Source organism: Leucopleurus acutus (assembly GCF_964270905.1).
Source record: "Leucopleurus acutus genome assembly, chromosome: 2".
Lineage (NCBI taxonomy): Eukaryota > Metazoa > Chordata > Mammalia > Artiodactyla > Delphinidae > Leucopleurus > Leucopleurus acutus.
In genome coordinates this window covers 43,568,291-43,591,791 of record NC_139143.1, presented here as the reverse complement: position 1 = coordinate 43,591,791, position 23,501 = coordinate 43,568,291, and the positions used below count along the sequence as shown (strand labels likewise).

The 23,501-nt window shown below is 37.0% G+C and overlaps 1 protein-coding gene across 1 annotated transcript in view; it reads right to left on the bottom strand.

The window, feature by feature from the left end:
* C4BPA (complement component 4 binding protein alpha) overlaps positions 1-23,501 on the bottom strand; it is a 41,652-nt gene that overhangs the window by 2,870 nt on the left and 15,281 nt on the right. Inside the window, exons 5-9 of the mRNA XM_082858298.1 lie at positions 15,404-15,489; positions 15,038-15,232; positions 7,659-7,841; positions 5,827-6,027; positions 4,537-4,725 (exon numbers count right to left, since the gene is read on the bottom strand). Coding sequence (XP_082714424.1) covers positions 4,537-4,725; positions 5,827-6,027; positions 7,659-7,841; positions 15,038-15,232; positions 15,404-15,489 — 854 coding nt within the window. The remainder of the gene's footprint in view (positions 1-4,536; positions 4,726-5,826; positions 6,028-7,658; positions 7,842-15,037; positions 15,233-15,403; positions 15,490-23,501) is intronic.

Sequence of the window (23,501 nt, the reverse complement as noted above, 5' to 3'; positions counted from 1 at the left end):
ATAGATGTGGCATGGTGCTGGGTACCTCTCTGAAAGGGAACACTGTCAGGTTCCACAAACAGTGCATGAGAAATTTAAATAGAACAGGGCACCAGGAAAGTCAGGTACAATATTAAACTGACAGGCTATAGTATCTACAAGTACTATCCTCAGATGCCTCCTTGAAGCATAGAAAACATGATGCTGACAATGAGATTCAAATGCTGGAGTTGCCATGGCACGTGGTAGAAAGAGAGATTAAGTGACTCAGAGAAGAGAGCATGCTGGAGTGGATGTACCACACACATGCTGGAAACCCCACCAAATGATTATGGTCCCTGGGAAAGCCTGGAGGATACAGGTACCAAGGTCAGAAGGAATATCCTAACAAGAAGAGCACCCATATCAAAGGCCAGAGCTGATGATGCGAAGAACATTAAAGAACAAATTTCACTCTTAGCAATCGCAGTCTGAGAGGTGCTTATATGCTTCAGAAGCTAAGTAAATGTAATCATCATAATGAGTGGCCAGTTAGAGAGACAACCAGAGGTGCCTGAGAGTTAGGAATACGGTTAATAGAACATGGCATTCATAAGGGTGAAAACAGATGAGCAGCCAACCAGATACGACTCAACTTGTACCATCGAAAGAAATTAAGGATGGATGATCAGGAGGCTGTTGGCATTTGGTCCAATAAAAAGTTATAATCCTTTGTTCAGTTTCTGGACCTGTGCCAGTTGTCAGGTCTGGAGATCATCGACTAAAGAAAAAAGACAGTTTCCAGAAGTAAAGATACTACAACACCTTGGGAAGTATACACAGTAATGAGTGCCCCAGTCTTCTAAGAGAACCTATGTCTATTTACATAGGTAACTGTGCACAGGTGAGAGGTGCACAGTAATCCAAGGATTATTGAACATAGAGCTTGAGTTGACATGGATACCTGGAACCATCATGGCCCCCCTATTAAGCCATTTGGTGGCCTTTGCCATTATCTTTTTTTTTTTTTTTTTTGTGGTACACAGGCCTCTCACTGTTGTGGCCTCTCCCGTTGCAGAGCACAGGCTCCGGACGTGCAGGCTCAGCAGCCATGGCTCACGGGCCTAGCCGCTCCGTGGCATGTGGGATCCTCCCGGACCGAGGCATGAACCCGTGTCCCCTGCATCAGCAGGCGGACTCTCAACCACTGTGCCACCAGGGAAGCCCCATTATCTTTGAAAGTATAAACAGGATAGACAAAATGGGTCATTGGTACAACCTCCACATTGGTCCTTGGCCTATGGGGTTAGAGCTGTCTTATCCAAGAAGGCCAAGTACAAGACATTGATACTACCTATACCCTCCCCCTGGAGGCAAAGAAGGTAAGTTTTTTTAAAATATCATGTACTGAAGGGTAGGGGAGAAGGAGAAATTTGTGCCACTCTTAAAGAACTAAAGATGCAGGAGGGGTCATCATATCCCCATGTACTTCACCAGTGTGTCTACTACAAAAATTAGGATTCTGGAGAATTCCAGTAGGCTACTGAAAACCCAACAGCATTTTAGCCCCTATTGCAGCCACTGTACCAGATGTGGTATCTTTGCTAGAGCAGATTAATATGTCTTCGAGTAAGTGAGGCCACTGATTCAGCAGAGGCCTTCTTTTCCATCCCTATCAGAAAAGAGGGTCACAAACAGTTTGCATACACATGGAAGGTTCAAGATCAAATATCTGCATTTTAAGACCTTGGCTATGATAACTCACCAGTCCCTGTCATAATAGAGTCTGGAGATATCATGACCATGTGGACATCCACAGAATATCATATTGATACAGAACATCACTGGCATCATGTTAATTCTACTGAATAAGCAAGAAGTAGATGGCATGATGATGTTCCAGAATACGGAAGGTAGAGAAGGAAGAAAAGAAGTAAGCTCAGAAAGGCAGGTTCACTAGATGTGGGCAGGTTTTATACTGTAGGTGAAGCCATATGGACTAGAAGGAAGAGAAGAAAAAAGAATAAATACCAAGAAATAAAAGGTAATAATTGAACTGTCTAGCTTATCTTTTAGATGTGGGCTCTTTTCATTGATTCAGAAAAAAGAAGGAATCCAGGAAGTTCAAAAGAATGGGAACAAACAGTGGGGGAAAAGAGAAAGTTGGACTGAGGGGGCAGTATTTTTTAACAAACTTATCCACTCTTAAAATCATTCAGGGTATACGAACTTTTTTACCTAATGTGGGGTTTTTTTTTTCTTTGTTTTGATTTCATTTTTTCAACTGAATGAGGCTGTAGTAAAGGACTTTCACTGCAAGTTCATTTGTTGCATTCAAATTATACAAACAATGTTAAGGGTTAAAAAGTACCACACATAAAAAACATCAACATCAAACAAAACACCAGCTTTACACATTTCCTAAATTCTAAATTTACATTATAAAAGCAAATTATGAAAAAGGCATGGTAGGGAATAAACAATGTCATACTTCCTCTTTCTCAATGGAAGTCACAAGAGTTACTAATATTTATCACCCTGTGAAGTTCATTGTTCTAACTTCCATTATCCAAAGAGGGAGTCTGTCCTTAAGGATATCCAAAACCCTATTATGCTGTGGTATTAGCAGCATCCTTGACACTGGGACAAAAGCCAAGCAGTTTGTTCTATGTTCAAGTTGTTGATCCATAAACAGCACAATAATACCAGGTTTCCTGGGAGGGTGCCCACATGCTTCAACCAGTGGGTTCCGAGATCAACATACTCACAGCTGATCAGGGTATAGGAACTTCTAGGTAAAAATGCAGAATAAGAGATTCTAGCATTGGAGCCTTTCTGCAGTTCACACACACTTCAGATGAACTAAGAGTAGATTTCCAAGAGAAGAAATCAAACTTAAATTTGATAATTTCACCTGCTTCTAGATTGTTCTTTAGTACTACTCCAACTCTTAACCTCCAAAAAGTGATGGGAAGAATGACATTCATCTCTAAGATCTGATTTTCTATCCTTTCATTCACTTAGCAGATTTTTTTTTTTTTTTTTACTAAAATCTTGTCTTTGTTCAGTCCACTTCCTCTTCCATCCAGGCCTTTCCAGCATAGGTGAGTCCTGCTGTTGATCACAGCTACTAGCCACCAGGGTCTCTTGATGGTGTCTTAGCACTTTAGCAGTCTATCCAATACTTCTGAAGACTTTTCCATGTATCACCTTTCACCCATTTTGAGTTCTTAGTGGCAAGTTCTGGCATAACTCAGTGATGGGTAGAGACGAGTCTTTTCTTCTTACATGTATCACCAATAGGAGAAATTATGCCTTTGTAAATTCTAATTTTCCTCTTCCATTCATGCAGTCCTTGGCCAGCTCAAACAACCTGAGGTGCGTGTTGATTATAGGATTAAAAAACCACAAGCAAGGAGAACCACTTTTGTCTTCTCTGAATTTTCCATGCTAAGAATTTGAAGCTGTTGATCTAAAAGGAAAGCTCCGACACCTCCCTTGTTTTTACAAAGGAAATTCTGCAAATCTGAGGTGTTTTGCAATGTAGGCTATTGGAACCATTCCAACTTGTTTGTCAACAGTCTTCTCTAAGTTGGGCTGTAGCAGTGGTTTCACATCCGAACTGTAACTCTGTTCCCAAGGCTAGAGGCAAATTTACTGAGGTTTTTTCATTTTACAGAGAGACCGAAAGAATGAAAACTTTCTGCTCCACACTTGAATATGATCTTGCCTTGGGGACTGTTGTATTTGACCCTCACAGACTCAACCATCTTGGAACTCCTATGCTTGACTCAAAAAAGCATCCTGGGCTGATTCCCCTAGAGACCAGTTTCTCAGGGGCTCCAGGTGAGGGCTTACCATGTCCTCAGGGCCAACCAGCCCATGTCTCTTTTACCTAATTTGAAACCTTCCCTTAATAATCTCCATCATTTTGAATGTTCATACCAGCATTATTTACAGTAGCCAAGATATGAAAGCAACCTAAGTGTCAATCAACAGATGAATGGAAAAAGATGTGTATCTATATCTATGTTTTATATATATATATATATATATATATATATATATATATATATATATATATATACACACATATGAATATTACTCAGGCATAAAAAAGAATGAGGTTTTGCCATTTGCAACAACCTGGATGGACCTGGAGAGTAGTATGCTTAGTGAAATAAATCAAACAGAGAAAGACAAATACTCTATGTTATCACTTATATGTGGAATCTAAAAAATAAAATGAATGAATATAACAAAACAAACAGATTCACAAATACAGAGAACAAACTAGTGGGGGGAAGGAAGCTAGGAGGGGCAAGATAGGGGTAGGGGATTAAAAGGTACAAACTACTATGTATAAAATAAATAAGCTACAAGGATATATAGTACAACACAGGGAATATAGCCAATTTTTATAAGTGGAACATAACCTTCCAACATTGTGAATCACTATGCTGTATGCCTGAAACTTATGTAATATTGTACATCAACTACACTTTAATTAAAAAATAACAATCTCCATCATTTTGATGTGAAAAACTTCTAAAATAACATGCTTCCATAAGCTCTTACCTGGGTAACATTCTGGTGTTTTGGGACTCCATGTGCCATCTGCTGTGCATCTAGCACTATATGTATATTTCTCATGACATGTATATGAAACCTGATCTCCATAGAAATAGGTACAGCTATTGTCAATGTTGCTTTTTCTCCGTGGAGTGATTCTGCCATTGTTCAGTTCTACTACTGGGCAACAAACCTCTAAAAAATATAAAAGAAGGCTAATGGTTAGTAAAATCACCATGAGGAGGATCCTATGACTAAAAGTCTAATTTCTACCTTTAGAAGATCTCACCACTGAAGAGAGATTGGGAAAGCAGAGGCAATTTGAGTCTGCTCTCCCTGGCCCTGATTTGCTAAAGCACTCCAACTCATTTGTTTCCAATTCAGTTGTTTCCAATACTTTGTTATTTAAGTGGTGGCAATAACTTTTACTAAATATATTTTAATTCAGTGATATTGTTAAAATCTTTCATTCTATTTCCCCAAAATGAGTCTGAACGACTGCAATGGAACTTTAAGTCCTAATGTGAAATGACCAATCTTTCAATAAGTGGGTTACCATTTTTCATTATTTGTGCATTTCACATATTTTTCAAATTCCAATCTACAGAATAAAGTTCTCTGTATTCTGGGCCTCAGTGTCTTTACCTCTAAAATGGCAAGAGTCTGATAGATGTGTAGAAGAATGCATGTTGTCAATTCCATTGAGGCCCATAAAATTGCATCCATATATCTTTCAGCCCCTCACTTACTCCCAAGTGAGACTAGAGAGAGTCTCCTTTCTATCTTACTGAGGCAAAAGCACTGGGTCAGGGGTCAGAGTCTGTCTTCTAGAGGCAGGTCTTTCAGCCCAAAGTCTCATGGCTCAAGAGACATGAGACACAAGTCACCTTGCAGCTGCTTGAGTTCATGACTGGTTCACAGACTTTCCTTCTGTCGAGCACCCCAGAGTCTACACTGGGGAGGAAAGGGCTGTGATGGAGGTCCGACTTGGGCGGTGGTGGAGCTGTATTCTCCATTGTACCTTTACCAGTAATGAAGCTCATACTTAATCTTCATAACATTTGACTTCTGTGTTTTGTCTCATTTGATTCTGAACCAGGATAAGATTATAATTTCTCAGCTCCTCAAGCTCCAAAACATTTATGGTCCCTTCTGGCAATAATTGTTCACTATTGTGTTCAATTAGTATAATTCTAAATTTATCTTGAGGAAAAAAATTATATTCATTTAAGATGGAAAATCCTATCACATACTGAATATTTAATATACAAAAAAATTTTAAAAAAAGAAACTCACCCTCACATTGTATGTATGGGGTCCACTCCAAATTTCTCTGACAAGTCACAGTCGTGGGCCCATCTGCCTTGGGTTTATAGCCAGGAAAGCAGGAGTACCTCAGTTCAGTCCCAATATCATACACTGCCTCTTCTGTTGGCTGCTGGTAGCCATATCTTCCCCAGATGGCATGGGGGATGTTTGGTAAGCCAGCACAGCCATCTGCCCATAAAGGAAGAACAAGGGAAAAGGACACTCTTACTAGGGATGCAACAGTGATCAATGAGCCTGTCCTATCAAAGGGTGTCATGTGCTCATTCAGCCAGGAACCAGCCTGCCATAGCTGATGAATCAGTCACACCAGAAAACACACATGGACATGTACCCAAATGTGCAAGGCACCAGAGAGGTTCTTACTAAGGGCACTAACAAGTGGTTTCTGTGTGTCGTGCCAACTATTCAAAATATGAATTCTTCTTCCTCTTCATTTTACTTCAGAAAGTTTGGTATCTGAATTGAAGCATTGGGCTTGCCAGGTGGATATGACTGGAGAAATGTTGCAGACAAATAAATCTAACTCTTTTGTTTCCTGGTTGATAGGAGAAAATAAACAAGAGTCATTCCCCTTATCCAGATGACACCAGAAACTTTATCATTTAAAGGTTTGGCAAGAACAAACCATGCACAAAGTGACTTCTGAGCCTAAACCTTTTATCTTGTCCTCTTCACTCTTTGCTGCTGCTACTGGTTCACAGTATGGAAATGTAATAGAAACATCTGTCAAGTTGGATGTTTATTTTATTTTTATCTTCAAGGGTAAGGGTCTTTTTTAAGTTTTATTAAGACACAAGTCACATAACATAACATTTAAAATACACTATCCAATGGTTTTTACTATATCCACAGAGTTGTGCAACCATCACCCCTATCCAATTTTAGGATATTTTTGTCAACCCAAAAAGAAACTCTGTACTCGTTAGGAGTCACCTCCTAGTCTTGCCTCCTCCCAGGCCCTGGAAACCACTAAAATTCTTTCTCTCTCAATGGATTTGCCTGTTCTGGACATGTCAAATAACCTCTGTGAATGGATTTCTCATCCTTAAAATGAGGATAATAACAGTGCCCACAATTCTGGACAGAATTCATTGAATTAATTCTTGTTATGTACTTAGACTAGCACCAAGTTACCATTGTTACCATTAAGATAATTTTTAACAGGGAACTCTACTTAATGCACTGTGGTGACCTGAATGGAAGGGAAGTCCAAAAGGGAGAGGATATATATACATGTATGGCTGATTCATTTTTCTGTACAGTAGAAACTAACACAATACTGTAAAGCAACTGTACTCCAATAAAAATTAATTTTTAAAAAAGATAATTTTTAGTGATCCACATGAGTTTATAATTTCAAAGTATCAGAATCATAGTTAGTCCATACAATAATTTTGTGCAAGTTAGAAAAAGGCATTTTTCCCTCAGGACACTTTACTATATATCTTTTAAAACAATCACCATAATATAATGATTTTTGCTAGAACAAAGCAATTTTCTATCAACTGCAAGAAAATTATTGAAATACACATACTAATCCACAATGTCTACAATGCTACATCTCTCTTTAGGGTTGTAGTGTGCACAACTGCGTGTGGCAGCCTTTTGTGATGTTATATGACCTTGCACAGTGTAGTGTAATCATTCTTTTTTCCAACAAGAAAAAAACTGAGGGATTGATCTAAATTTAAATTTTTACTGTGATTCAAATGGGCTTAGGCATATAAATATGTCCCCATCAATATTTCTGGATATCTTTAGATGCCAGACATTGAAACTCTTTCATGGCCCATACTTACTGAGTTCACAAATGGGAGGAGGAGGATGCCAGCTGTTATCAGCTCCACAATGGATTAACTTATTGCCCTTGAGACGATAACCTTTATTGCAGTCAAATACAATAGTCTGTTTATAAGTATAGATGGGTCCAAATCCAAAGATTATTTTTCCACCTTTAACCACTGGCTGAGAACAAGTGATTTCTAAAAACTCAAAAGAAAAGACAAATGGGTTATATATATATTTATATATATGCTTTTTTTTTCAACTTTTTTGTGTTTTTTTTTTTTTGCGGTACGCGGGCTTCTAACTGTTGTGGCCTCTCCCGTTGCGGAGCACAGGCTCCAGATGCGCAGGCTCAGCGGCCATGGCTCACGGGCCCAGCTGCTCCGCGGCATGTGGGATCTTCCCGGACTGGGGCACGAACCCGTGTCCCCTGCATCGGCAGGTGGACTCTCAACCACTGCGCCACCAGGGAAGCCCTTTTTTCAACTTTTAAAAGCCTCAGTAAAATGAGATCCCATCATGTAGGTTCTATTGTGAGATGATTGTGGATAACACTAACTTCTTCACTTTCCCAAGAAAAACTAGCCATATATAATCCAGGAAAAAAGACATATCTTGAGGTCCTCAAAACCTCTTCCTATAATGACCTGCTCTCCTGGATGAGTTTGATGGTGGGCCAGTGGTCAGTGGTAATGATGTGATAGTCATGATGCAGAGGTAGCCAGGGCATCAGAGAGCTGTACCATCATAAGCAAAGAACAAATTGCCCCTGCCTCCTACCCCACAGCAGTCAGTCATCAAGTCCTGTCAGTCCTGCCACTTTAATTCCTCTAGGATTCCTCAATTTCTCTCCAGGCCCACTGCCATGGCAACAGTTGAAGGAGCTTCACTACTTAGCAAGATAGTTGCAACAGGTACCTATGGGTTAAGTTTTGTCCCACTTCAAATTGTTGTCCATTCTGCAGCCAGAGTTATCTTTCTAACATTCAGCACATTTTGGTTAAAGCCTTTCAGTGCCTGCCCTTCACCTTCATTCTGAACTCATGAGAGTTCTTCAGGCATTTTAAACGGTTTGCAGTATCATGCTCGTTTATCCCCAATTTGATTGTGTCCTGTGCTGAGTCAGAATAGTAAGTGATATTGTGTGGGTGCTTAGTAGCAAAGGAAGATGCCTTAGATTAGCAAACTAGCAATGCCACAATATTTCTTCTTGCTCAATTACTGTTTGCTTTGTCCTGTTGAACTTCCGGTGTTTAATAGGTTTTGCTTGCTCTGTAGGTATATGTGGTTGACATGAAAAGTGCTAAACAGTATTTCCAGTTCTGCTTCCTGCACAGACAAAAGGTGATATTCCTCAGTTCCCTTAGGATGAGTAGCGTCTACACATTACTAGTTTTGGACAAAAGGCTGAAATGCAAAGTGATATGTGGTCATTTCCAGGAAAAAAGCTCTTAAAGCCAGGGGACAATTTGATTTTCTCTCTTCCTCTACTAAAGAGATTGTGAAAGCACATTTTGATATCATAAGATTGAAGCAATCTAGATTGCTGAGATGGTTGCTAAACTAACACCTAAATTATAGCTGCCCTAGAGAGTTTCCTGGACAGGCAGTAAACTCAATATGAATGAGAATCAACTTTTACTTTGCTGCTGGGACACACTTACCCCAAGCCCATACCCATTCCAGCTCCAGCCATCCCCCCAGGGTGGTTCTTGGGCAGAGCACCCTGGGACCCCCTCCCACATGCACCCATTCCAGCTCCAACTGTACCATAAAGGCAGACCCAATGCAGTGAGTGCCAGGATCCCCCAGCCCATGCTCATTCTGTTTTGCCTAATTCATAGACACAAACATGGAAAGTCAAATAAAATGAAGAGACAGAGGAATATGTTTCCAGTGAAAGAATAAAATAAAACCCTATTTTTAAAAACCCTAATGAAATAGAGATAAGTAATTTACCTGATAAAGAGTAAAAAATAATGATTATAAAGATGCTCACTGAACTCAGGAGAAGAGTGAAGGAACACAGAGAGAACTTTAATAACACAGAGTTAGAAAATATAAAAAAGAACCAGTTAGAGCTGAAGAATACAATAAATAAAATAAAATACACTAGAAGGAATCAATAGCAGGTTAGGTGGTACAGAAGAATGGATAAGTGATCTGAAAGACAGAATAGTAGAAATCACCCAATCAGAACAGCAAAAAGAAAAAAAAAATTAATGAGGCTAGTTTAAGATGCATCTAGCGCAACATCAAGGAAACTAACGTTTTCATTAATGGAGAATAGAGAAGATAAAGGGGAGGAAAATTTGTTTGAAGAAATAGTGACTAAAAATTTCTCTAACCTGGGGAAGGAAACAGATATCCAGGTCCAGGAAGTACAGAGAACCCCAAGCAAGATAAATGAAAAGAGATCCACACCAAGACATTATCATAATTTAAATGACAAAAGTGGGCTTCCCTGGTGGTGCAGTGGTTGAGAGTCCACCTGCCGATGTGGGGGACACGGGTTCATGCCCCGGTCCAGGAAGATCCCACGTGCTGTGGAGTGGCTAGGTCTGTGAGCCATGGTCGCTGGGCCTGAGCGTCCGGAACCTGTGCTCCGCAACAGGAGAGGCCACAGCAGTGGGAGGCCCGCATACCACAAAAAAAAAAAAAAAAAAAAAAAAGAAAGAAGTTAAAGATAGAGAATTTTAAAGACAGCAAAAGAAAAACAACTTGTCATGTACAAGAGAACCCCTCATAAGTCTACCAGATAATTTTTCAGCAGAAATTCTGCAGGCCAGAAGGGAGTGGCAAGATGTATTTAAAGTGCTGAAAGGAAAAAAACTTACAACCAAGAATACTTTACCCAACAAGGGAATCATTCACAATTGAAGGAGAGATAAAGAGTTTTACAGACAAGCAAAAACGAGAGGAGTTCATTACCACTAAACCAGCCTTACAAGAAATGTTAAAGGGTCTTTTGTAAGCAGAAAAGAAAAGGCCACAACTAGAAATAAGAAAATATATGGGGCTTCCCTGGTGGCGCAGTGGTTGAGAGTCCGCCTGCTGATGCAGGGGACATGGGTTCATGCCCCGGTCCAGGAAGATCCCACATGCTGTGGAGCGGCTGGGCCCCTGAGCCATGGCCGCTGAGCCTGTGCATCCAGAGCCTGTGCTCTGCAATGGAAGAGGCCACAACAGTGAGAGGCCCGTGTACCACCAAAAAAAAAAAAAAAAAAAAAAAGAAAATATATGAAAGAAAAAAATCTCACTGGTAAAGGCAAATATATAGTAAAGGCAGTGGATCTGCCACTTAAAATAGTAGTATAAAAGGTAAAAGACAAAAGTAGCAAAATCAACTATAACTATAATAAGTAGTTTAAGGGATAAACAAAATAAAAAGTTGTAAACTCTAATGTGAAAAATGTAGAATGGGGGGGCAGAAACAATATAGTGCTCTTAGAATTCATTTGAACTTAAGTGACTATCAATTTAAAATAAAAAGATATATATCAGTTTAACACATAACACTAGAGAAAATCATAACATATAACACTAGAGAAAATCATAACACATAACACTAGAGAAAATCATCAAACCACAAGGGAAAAGACTAAGAGAAGAAGAAAGGAACAAAAAAGAACTACTATAAAAAACCAAAACAAAACAGAAAACAATTAACAAAATAGCAGCAAGTACATTCATATCAATAATCACTTTAAATGTAAATGGACTAAATGGACCAATTAAAAGACATAGGTGGCTGAAAGGATAAAAAAAATTTTAAAGGCCCTTTTATATACTGCCTAAAAGAGACTCATTCTAGAGCTAAACATACACAGACTGAAGGTGAAGGGATGGAAAAAGATACTCCATGCAAATGAAAACAACAGGAAAGCTGGGATAGCAATACTCATATCAGACCAAAGAGGCTTTAAAACAAATACTATAACAAAAGACAAAGAAGGACATTACTTAATAATAAAGGGTCAATCTAAGAAGAGGATATAACATTTATAGATATCAATGCACCCAACATAGAAACACCTAAATACAATATATTAAACAAATGTTCACAAACACAAAGGGAGAAACTGATAGTAATGCAATAATAGTGTGCGTATATGCATAGAATATACACTGCATATATGCATGGAATCAAATAATGTTAGGGCTTTCTAAAGGAACAAGTCCAATTGTCTCTCTCAAATGCCTATATAAATGGGCAAGTAACATCTGGCAAAGGGTAGTATGGCCTTGCATCAATGGATAGATCATCAAGACAGAACATTAATAAGGAAATATTGACCTTAAATGACATATTAGATCAGATAGTTTTAATAGATATATACAAAACATTCTATCTAAAAACTGCAGAATACACATTCTTAAGTGCATATAGAACATTCTCCAGAATAGATCACATATTAGGCCACAATACAAGTTTCTATAAATTTAAGAAGATTGAGTTCTCTTTTCCAAACACAATGATATGAAATTGGAAATCAATTATAAGAAGAAAAATGGAAAAATATAAACATGTGGAGGCTAAACAACCTGATACTAAACAACCAATCGGTCAATGAAGAAATCAAAAAGAAAATCAAAAAATACATTGAGAGAAATAAAAATGGAAACACAATTTTCCAAAATCTATGGGTTGCAGCAAAAGCAGTTATAAGAGGGAAGTTCACAGCAATATAGGTCTACATCAAGAAACAAGAATAATCTGAAATAAACGATCAAACTTTACACCTAAAAGACCCAAAAGAATTAGGAAAAAAACCCCTAAAATTAGTAGGAGAAATGAAATAATAAAAATCACAGTGAAAGTAAATAAAATAATGACTAAAAAATATAGGAAAAAGCAATGAAAAAGAAGAGAGATGGCTCAAACAAACTCAAAAGTAAAAGAGAAGTTACAACTGATATCACAGGCCATTTATGACAAACCCATAGCTAATATCAAAATCAGTCATTAAAAGATGAAAGCTTTTTCTCAAAGATCAAGAATAAGACAAGGATGCCCCCTCTCACTACTTTTATTAACCATAGTATTGGAAGTCCTAGCCACAGCAATCAGACAAGAAAAGAAATAAAAGGAATCCAAATTGGAAGGGAAGGAGTAACTGTCACTATTTGCCAGTGCCATGATACTATATATAGAAAACCTAAAGACTCCACAAAAAAAAAAAAACTATTAGAATTAAGAGATGCATTCATTAAAGTTGCAGGATACAAATTTAATATACAGAAATTTGTTTAATTTCTATACACTAATAGCAGACTATCAGAAAGAGAAATAAGAAAACAATCCCATTTACAACTGCATCAAAATGAATAAAATATCTAGGAATAAATTTAAACAAGGAAGTGAAGGTCCTGTACACTGAAAACTACAAAACGTTGATAAAATATATTGAAGATGACACCAGAAAATGGAAACATATAATGTGTTCATAGATTGGAAGAATTAATATTGTTAAAATGTCCATACTACCCAAAGCAATCTACAGATTTATCAATCCCTATCAAAATACCCATGGCATTTATCACAGAACTAGAACAAATAATCCTAAAATCTGTATGGAACTACAAAAGACCTCAAATAGCCAAAGCAATCTTGATAAAGAAGAACAAAGCAAGAGTTATCATGCTCACTGATTTGAAACTATACTGTAAAACTTTAGTAATCAAAACAGTATGGTCCTGGAACAAAAACAGACACACAGATCAATGGAACAAAACAGAGAGCCCAGAAATAAACGCTTATATGGTCAATTTTTCTAGGATAAAGGAGGCAAGAGCATACAGTGAGGAAAAGACAGACTCTTCAGTAAATAGTGTTGGGAAAACTGGACAGCTACATGCAAAAGAATGAAACTAGACCACTTTCTTACACCATATACAAAAATAACTTCAAAATCGATTAAATATTTAAATGTAAGACCTGAAACTATAAACTCCTAGAAGAAAACATAGTCAGTGACCTCTTTAACATTAGTCTTATCAGTATTTTTTTAGTTGGATCTGTCTCCTCAGGCATGGGCAACAAAAGCAAAAAAAAAAAAAAAAATGGGACTGCATCAAACCAAAAAGCTTTCACACAGCAAATGAAACCAACAGCAAAACAAAAAAGCAACCTACTGAATGGGAGAAGATATTTGAAAATGATATATCTAATAAGGGCTAATGTCTAAAATCCATAAAGAACTCATACAAATCAATATAAAAAATCTGATTAAAAAATGGACAGAGGACCTGAATAGACATTTTTTTCAAAAAAGACATACAGATAGCCAACAGGCACATTAAAAGATGTTCAACATCACTAATCACCAGGGAAATGCAAATCAAAACCACAATGAGATACCACCTCACATGTGTCAGAATGGCTATTATCAAAAAGACAAGAAATAAAAACTGTTGGCAAGGATGCAGATAAAGAAAGAACACTTGTGCACCATTGATGGGAATGTAAATTGGTATAGTCACTATGGAAAACAGTATGGAGTGTCCTCAAAAAATTAAAAATAGGACTACCATACAATCCAGGAATTCCATTCCTTACTATTTAACTGGAGAAAACAAAAACACTAATTTGAAAAGATATATGTGACCCCAATGTTCATTGAAGCATTATTTACAATAGCCAAGATATGGAAGCAACCACAATGTCCATCAATAGATGTATGGATGAAGAAGATGTGCCATATATATATATATATGCCATAAAAAAAGAATAAAATCTTGCCATTTGCAATAACATGGATGGAATTAGAGGGTATTACGCTAAGTGAAATGTCAGGCAGAGAAAGACAAATACATGACTTCAATTATGTGTGGAATCTAAAACAAAACAAACAAACATAAAACAGAAACAAACTCATAGATACAGAGAACAAATTGTTGGTCACCACAAGGAAGGGAAGTGGCAGGGGGGAAGGGGGTGCAGAGCAAAATAGATGAAGGGAATTAAGGGGTACAAACTTTCAGCTATAAAATAAATACATCTCAAGATGTAACATACAGCATAAAGAATATAGTCAATAATATTGTAATAGTGTAAGGTGATAGATGGTAACCAGATTTGTGGTGATCATTTTGTACTGTATAAGAATATCAAATCACCGTGTAGTATACCTGAAACTAATATAATATTGTGAGTCAATTATATTGATACTTTAATTTAAAAAAAACCTTTTACTTCACAAAGCCAATGAGATATCAGTGTTATTTATTACCACATACTGGTACTTCATGCATAAGCATCAGTTTACCAAAAAAATACTGCATCATTGCAATAATTAGTTTGTCTTTGAATCATTTCACTTCCCCCAATACATTTACCTTCCTTTTTCTTTTAAACAAAAAATTCAAACCAAAATTCATCATTATGACTTACTTTTACAAATAGGAGGGCTTGGATTCCAGACACCTATTGTCTTATTTTCCAGTCTGCAAGAAATGGAGGCTGTGCCTAACATTGAGAAGTCAGGGTCACAGCTGTAGGTGACAGAAGAGCCATAAGTGTAGAAGTCTTCATCTCCACCATTTTGCTTCCCATTGCTGATGGCTGGAGGAGGCTCACACTTGACAACTGAGATGAGTGAGTGAAGAGGAAGAAATAATTAGGGAAAGCATCCTTACAAATCTAACATTCATGATGCAAATTCTAATGAAGGGTATAAGAAGCAGCAAAGATGCACAGGAGTTTTATTACGTAACATGGTTTAGGTTTAGAGGCAAGTCAAAAAAAGTCTTTACTTACTTTCGCAACTGGGGAGGGGATCACTCCAGCCAACTCCTTTATCTTGGATCTCACAAAAACTAGTGGCTGAGCCAATTAAGATATACCTGAGTAAGATAGGATCAAAGATTTTAATGGAATTATTCCTACTATAAATTAAGTTGAATAAACGAGTCTGAACAAATGGATTTATTACTCAATATTAAAAATGAAGAAATAATGTTTTTTCAGGTAACATTTCCTATTGAGAACTCCATTTTGTAAAATGTTATCACTGCAATGAGATGTGTGTGTTCACTTGTTCTTTTATTCTGTAATCTATTATTGGACGCTGACTAGATATCAGGCATGGAGTTCATTCAGAGCTCAAGCAGGACAATGTAGAGTAAAAGACTCATTTGAGTGTGTTCTGCAATTTTCTTTGGATGAGTGTACCAGCCAGATAACTGGCGCCAAACTCTCTTGTCCTCTGCTTTGCCACCTCCTGACGTCCAGATGCTTGCCCTCTCTCATACACCATTAACTCCCACTTCATGACCCCCCATTTCTATGGCACTTTACAAGTCCTAAGCTTTCTTCAGTTTGTTTTATTACCCCATATGAGTTACGGTAACAGAAAAAAAAAAAGCATCATTAGTACAATTTCAAATTGTACTATTATCAAGGAATAAACCTATAATGTGACTGAACACTAATATAAATGTTACCTTCAGCAATCTAAGAGGTCCTGAAATTTATTTACTAATAACTTTTTAATGATAATTTAATAGTAATTTTAATAAGGTAAACTACAATAAGAATTAAGCATTTCTTTATCTTGAAATTTCTTAAAAATGTAATTTTTCTAACCTAGCCAGGAAATCAAGTGAAAAGTGTTGTTTTTGGTTATTCCAATAGGAACACTTTGGTGTTCCAACAGGATGTTAGTTCTGAATCTTCTCACTTTCCCTCTTGGAAGCCATACACAGTAAGGGAAACATGAGAAAATCAAACAAAATGAAACAAAAATATCCAAAAAGTGGAGAAAAAATGTTAGATATAGATGACAAGCATAGAAGAATCAACATATACTTAATTGGACAACCTGAAGAAGGAACACAAAACAGAACAAAATAGCTATCTTTAGATATATTTCTGGTAAATGTTACAGAAATAAAGTAATATTTTAATCTACATTTTAAAATTGTACATCATATAGCAATGAAAAATTGAACCAAATTGTCCATATCAAAACAACTAAGAGTAGGATTACTAGATTTAAAAGGTACAGAATATCTTTGGACAGCCAAGCAAAGACTAAGTCACATATAAGAGTAAAAAACCCAGAGTTCTCTAAAGCAACATCCTCCAGAAAAACAGACACAGCAATATCTATAAGATATTCAAGAAAAGAAAGTATGAGCCAAGGACTTTATATCCAGCCACATTATCTTTTAAATAGCAAAGCCTCAGACAGTATTTAAAACTGCAATAATTCAACAGTAATTTTCACTCAGAGACTTTTCCTTGGAAATCACCAGAGGACAAACTATAGCCAACCCAGAGATTACAGGAGAAACTAGCAAAAACAAAAACAAAAAACAACTGATAGTGAGTACTGAGCATGCAGATCTAAGACAAAAAGGTGTGGTTAAGAGTGACTGAATGAAATATAAATGTTATGTGCTCTGACAAGCTGAGATGATATAATTAACAAAAATAGGAGATCCACCAGAGGACAGACAGCAGAAGCAAGAAGAACTACAATCCTGCAGCCTGCGGAACAAAATCCACATTCACAGAAAGATAGACAAGATGAAAAGGCAGAGGACTATGTACCAGATGAAGGAACAAGATAAAACCCCAGAAAAACAACTAAATGAAGTGGAGATAGGCAACCATCCAGAAAGAGAGTTCAGAATAATGATAGTGAAGATGATCCAGGACCTCAGAAAAACAATGGAGGCAAAGATCAAGAAGATGCAAGAAATGTTTAACAAAGACCTAGAAGAATTAAAGAACAAACAAACAGAGATGAACAATACAATTCCTGAAATGAAAACTACACTAGAAGGAATCAATAGCAGAATAACTGAGGCAGAAGAACGGATATGTGACCTGGAAGACAGAATGTTGGAATTCACTGCTGCGGAACGGAATAAAGAAAACAGAATGAAAAGAAATGAAGACAGACTAAGAGACCTCTGGGACAACATTAAACACAACAACATGCACATTATAGGGGTCCCAGAAGGAGAAGAGAGAGAGAAAGGACCCAAGAAAATATTTGAAGAGATTATAGTCGAAAACTTCCCTAACATGGAAAAGGAAATAGCCACCCAATCCGGGAAGCACAGCAAGTCCCATACAGGATAAACCCAAGGAGAAACACGCTGAGACACATAGTAATCAAACTGGCAAAAATTAAAGACAAAGAAAAATTATTGAAAGCAGCAAGGGAAAAATGACAAATAAAATACAAGGGAACTCCCATAAGTTTAACAGCTGATTTCTCAAAAGAAACTCTACAAGCCAGAAGGAAGTGACATGATATACTTAAAGTGATGAAAGGGAAGAACCTACAACCAAGATTACTCTACCAGCAAGGATCTCATTCAGATTCAATGGAGAAATCAAAAGCTTTACAGACAAGCAAAAGCTAAGAGAATTCAGCACCACCAAACCATCTCTACAACAAATGCTAAAGGAACTTCTCTGAGTGGGAAACACAGAGAAGAAAAGGACCTGCAAAGAGTTAGTTTGATCTGTTTAGGATTACACAGTTTGTGTTAGAACCAGAAGTGTAGTTTACTGATTTAAATTTAAATGCTTTTTCTATTCAGTCCTTCTGTATTGCCAAAACTGGCACATTCTTCACTATGTCAATATAGCTTATCTTTACTCATTTAAAAACCAGCACATATATCTATATGAGATATAGATATATAGATACATGGATATAGATATCATTCCTTGTCCAAATATATATTAAAAACCTTTTCATCTTAAAAGAATGAAACACCTACAAAATTGTGGTTTCATTACAGATGCATGAAATGCAGGATATTAAAATTCTTTTAATGTAGGATAACTTTTAACCACACTCATTTTTTCTCTTCTTTCTCTATAATTGTTTATTTCCCTTACTATGTATACTTAAGCATTGCTTTTGAATAATCCTAAGAGATTATGGGACACTAAGATAGGCTGTAACTTTCAATTTTGTCAGTTTGAGCCCTTCCAATCCCAAAGGTCATTTTAAGCCTATTTACTATTTAATATAAAATTACTTGGCTTTCTCAATGCAAAGTGATTGTTGGGTTTAATTGTAATATATAAACAGTTTAGGCCATTTCATCTTGGTAATATATCTTGAGAACAAAAAGCCATGATGTATTCATGGAGTAAGAGTCTAGAGTTACAGCCTTGTTGTTGCAGTCTGCAATCACTATGTTTAGAATAACCTCTGTGTGCAAAAAAAAAATCTTTAAGCCACAGGTCCTGAGTTGGGGGGCGTATAGTGGTGGTAGGATGAAATGGAAATAGTCCATATGGTTTCTGCTCTCATAGAACTTTCTAAGTGATTTCACAGTTGGTCTAGTGCTCTTTAGTATCTTTCCTTAATAAGTAAATGCCTATAAATAAAATGGATAATTGTAAAAAAAAAAAAAAAAAAGAAAAGGAGATGAGGGACAGAGTGGAAAAAAACCAAACTCATTGACTGCCTCATCTGTAAGTGCTGGAAGTAAAATCAAGCTATAGACATATATAAGTACTTAACATTAATGTTGAATACAAAGCAAACACTAAGATAATACAAATGACATAAATTTACTGGTAGAAAAGACAGAGGGGTGGGGAGGGAAGGAGAGAGTACAAGATAAGTTTACTGTAACTTATAACAAGGAACAAGTTTAAAAATAAAGATAGAAATAAAGAAGGTATTTAAAGGTATATATAATTATATAAAGGTATATAATAATTATATACAGGTAACCACTAGAATCAAAATTTGAACTCTCCTAAATATATATATAACTGCACATATATACATATAGTACAAAATATGAAATAATATGAGAAAATTAAACCTATAAGTATCACTAATATCAATAAATGTAATTGGACTTGTCTCCTTTTGAAAGAAAAAGACCTTTTAGTTGCAACAAAATTCGACTCTATGTTGTATACAGGAGACAAATCTAAAAGTACCTCAGATAGGTTAAAAACAAAAGGAGGGGCAAAGTTATATAAAGCAAATGCAAACAAAAAGAAAATAAGGGATACTGGTTTTAATATCCTATGAACTGGACATCAGAATCAAGATCCTTAAATTACACAAAACGGGCATATTATGGTGTTAAAGATTTTGATTTGCAGTGAAGAGCTATAAATATTTATGTACCAAAAAATGTAGTAGCAATTTTAACAAAAAAAATACATGGGTCGGGGCTTCCCTGGTGGCGCAGTGGTTGAGAGTCCGCCTGCCGATGCAGGGGACACAGGTTCGTGCCCCGGTCCAGGAGAATCCCACGTGCCGTGGAGCGGCTGGGCCTGTGGGCCATGGCCGCTGAGCCTGTGCGTCCGGAGCCTATGCTCCGCAACGGGAAAATACATGGGACATAAGAAAAGTATGCTATTATTTATCAAGAATTTTTGTGATATTAAATAATTATGAAATTAATTTACTTTAATTCTTATCTTTAACATGAGATATATAAAGGAAAGCATAATTAAAGATTCAAAAGAGCTAATAAATAAATTATACCTGTTATGTATATATCAAAGTCTGTATACTAAGAGTAAACAATGTAACTTCATTTCAAGTGCCTATGGAATATCAATTAAAATTGATTATATATTATGAAGTACATAATATTCTAAAACGTAGAAACCTTAACAAATTCTAAAAAGTAGAAATAATACAAGTAATATTCTCTGTTAGTCCAGAAGTCTTAGTAACCAGTGGAGGAATGCTTCTACCATTTAACACAGCAAACGTTCCATTAAACTAAGGTTGCTCAATTTAGCAAATAAATAACCAGGATGCCTAGTTAAACATGAATTTCAGGTAAACAATAAACACTTTTTAATATAAGCATGCCCCAAGTATTGCATGGGACATACTTGCACTAGAATTAAACCAGGAATCCTGTATTTTATCTGACAAATTACCTGGCAAATTAAACTTGAATTTGGGTCTCAAGTCTGGTTCCTCAAGCAAATGAATAAACAGACAAAGAAGGGTGTTACTTTCCTGACTGAGGTGATTAATCCTGATTAGCCATGGGAAATTGGGTTGCTTAAAAGCAACAATGGTGATGATGTATACGTCTGGAATGCAGGGAGATTTCCTGGGCACCTTTTTGTACTATTTTCATGCCCTCTAATTAAAGTCAATGAAAACTATAACAACCCAATACAGGCAGGACTGCTAATGGCCCAGACCCTTCAAGAATAAAAGTTCAGGGCTTCCCTGGTGGCGCAGTGGTTGAGGGTCCGCCTGCCGATGCAGGGGACACGGGTTCGTGTCCCGGTCCGGGACGATCCCACATGCCGCGGAGCGGCTGGGCCCGTGAGCCATGGCCGCTAAGCCTGCACGTCCGGAGCCTGTGCTCCGCAACGGGAGAGGCCACAGCAGTGAGAGGCCCGCGAACCGAAAAAAAAAAAGTTCAGGTGATCCCATTACGCAAGGAACCACGATCAGATGAAGTGGTTACTGAGGGTAAAGTGGATATGGAATGAGTAATAGAAGCAGGTAATTATAAATACTAACTACAACCACATGACCAGTTGCAGAAATAAGAACCATAATAGTTATAAACATTTCTTTCTTATTTTCATATGAATAATTTGGTCTAAATTAAATTTTTTCTCTTTATTTTTTCATTCCTCTAACATCTAAACAAGATGCGTTAATAGTAGTTTAGCTTATATCTCAGTATTTAAATTACAGGATATCAAAGGGGAGGTATGACTGCTTAAAGAGGATCGTCTTTGGGGGAGAGAGTTAGCATGTTTTCAGTTTTATGAGGTATAGTTGCATTATGTAAGTTGGAAGCATAATTTTGCTATTGCTTTTATCTGGAAGTTAAGCTAAGCATGGTTAAAACAAGTGTGTATAAATACCAAATTTGACAAGGGATGGACCCTGGTAGATTCAAATTATGTCAACTTAACTCAGCAGAAATTACTTTTTCCAGAATTTTTTCCATGCATAGCGCCAAGTTAATGTTGTCCATAAGAGACGATGGAAGTGAATTAATACCCAAGTTCTGTATATGCTTGAAAGATCAGAGCAGAGCACAAGACGTGACTGCAGTTCACACATATTGTTGCTTCTCTGTGCCATCACCTTGTTGGCATTGGGCACAGCCAGGACTACAGCAAACCCAGCTCCTGGAGGATGTCCTCCTTCATGTACTCCAACTCCTGATCCAAGTACATTAGCACTGTGGGGAAGGGCAACAGCTTCTACAAGACATACCCATCTTTGAAGCTGAAGGCTAAGAGGCAGTGAAAGAACAATGTGAACCCCAGTCAATACTCATGGGTATACTCTAATCCATACTGTGACTTCCAGTCTATACTCCACTCAACCATGTAGGTCCCATTTTGGTTTTGCATCTCCCACTTCACATTCACCTTCCCTTTTTGACTGCCTGCCCTGCGGACCTCAGGCCACGTTAGCAAACATAGAAGAAACAGCCTCCTCTACACTGTTTCACCAGCTGCCAGTACTGTATCAAGTCAGATTCCTGTAGTAAATCCCTTATTTTATATTTATGTATATATAACCCTAACTGGTTGGTTTTTTTATATACATTTATATATGAAACAGATATAATATTATTCATATTTCTCTGAATGAGTCCTGACTAATATAACTAACTGATATAAATAGACAAGAAAAATAAATTAAAATAAAAGAAACATAAAAAATGGAAAGTAAGAGGTAAAATAATCACTATTTGCAGAGGATATGATTGCAAACTGGGTAATCCCAAGAGAATTCAACTGTAAGACTATCATAAATAATAGAAGAATTCAGAAAGTTAACATGCAGAAATCAATAGTGTATGTGTGTGTATATATATATATATATATATATATATATAAAATGTTAGAATATTTAATGGACGAAAAGACCCAATTTAAAATAGCAAAAATAAAATGCCTAGGTTTAAACACTTCAAGAAATGCAAAATCTATGTTAAGATAATGTTGAAACATTCCTGAAGAAACAAGAGAAAAACACTAAAATGAATGGGGCAGAACATGCCATCCCAAAATAGGCCACTTTGGCATCAGGATTATTTTCAGCTAAAGACACCTGAAAATCAGCAGATGCAAGAAGAGGTTCCTGACCTCCCCCTTTCTTCCTGAAAGCAGATCAAACTCCCAAGTGAAAGATGCCTTTTCTATACCAGGAGGAAAGAACATTTTTGTCACCAGAGATGGAGTATTGATTTCACAGAGAAATCTGTACTGAAGGCCTTGTTAAAAATAATGCTTATCTCCCTTTAGCCTCCCTATATATTTTGATACTTTTCCACAATTACTATTCTTTCACCAATCTAATATAGAAGCACTTAGGCCTAACCACTTTGAGGTTCTTCATTTTCCTGTGAAGGCTCCCATGTACGTATAAAAGTAAGATTGATATACTTTTCTCCTATTAATCTATGTTAATTTAATTCTCAAGCCTAGCCAGAGACCCTAAGAGGGCAAAGGGAAAGTTTTCCCTTCCCTACAGTAACATATTCTTGTCTAGGGAGACTCAACATTAAAAAAAAAAAAAATCGGGCTTCCCTGATGGCACAGTGGCTGGGAGTCCGCCTGCCGATGCAGGGGACACAGGTTCGTGCCCCGGTCTGGGAAGATCCCACATGCCGCGGAGCGGCTGGGCATGTGAGCCATGGCCACTGAGCCTGCGCGTCCGGAGTCTGTGCTCCGCAATGGGAGAGGCCACAAGAGTGAGAGGCCCGTGTACTGCAAAAAAAAAAAAAAAAAAAAAAAATCTATTCTCCTAAATTTAAGTTAAAAGCTAATCCAACACTGATTTTTTTCTTTTATTCTAATTTAATTTAATCTATTTTTTATACAGCAGGTTCTTATTAGTTATCCATTTTATACATAT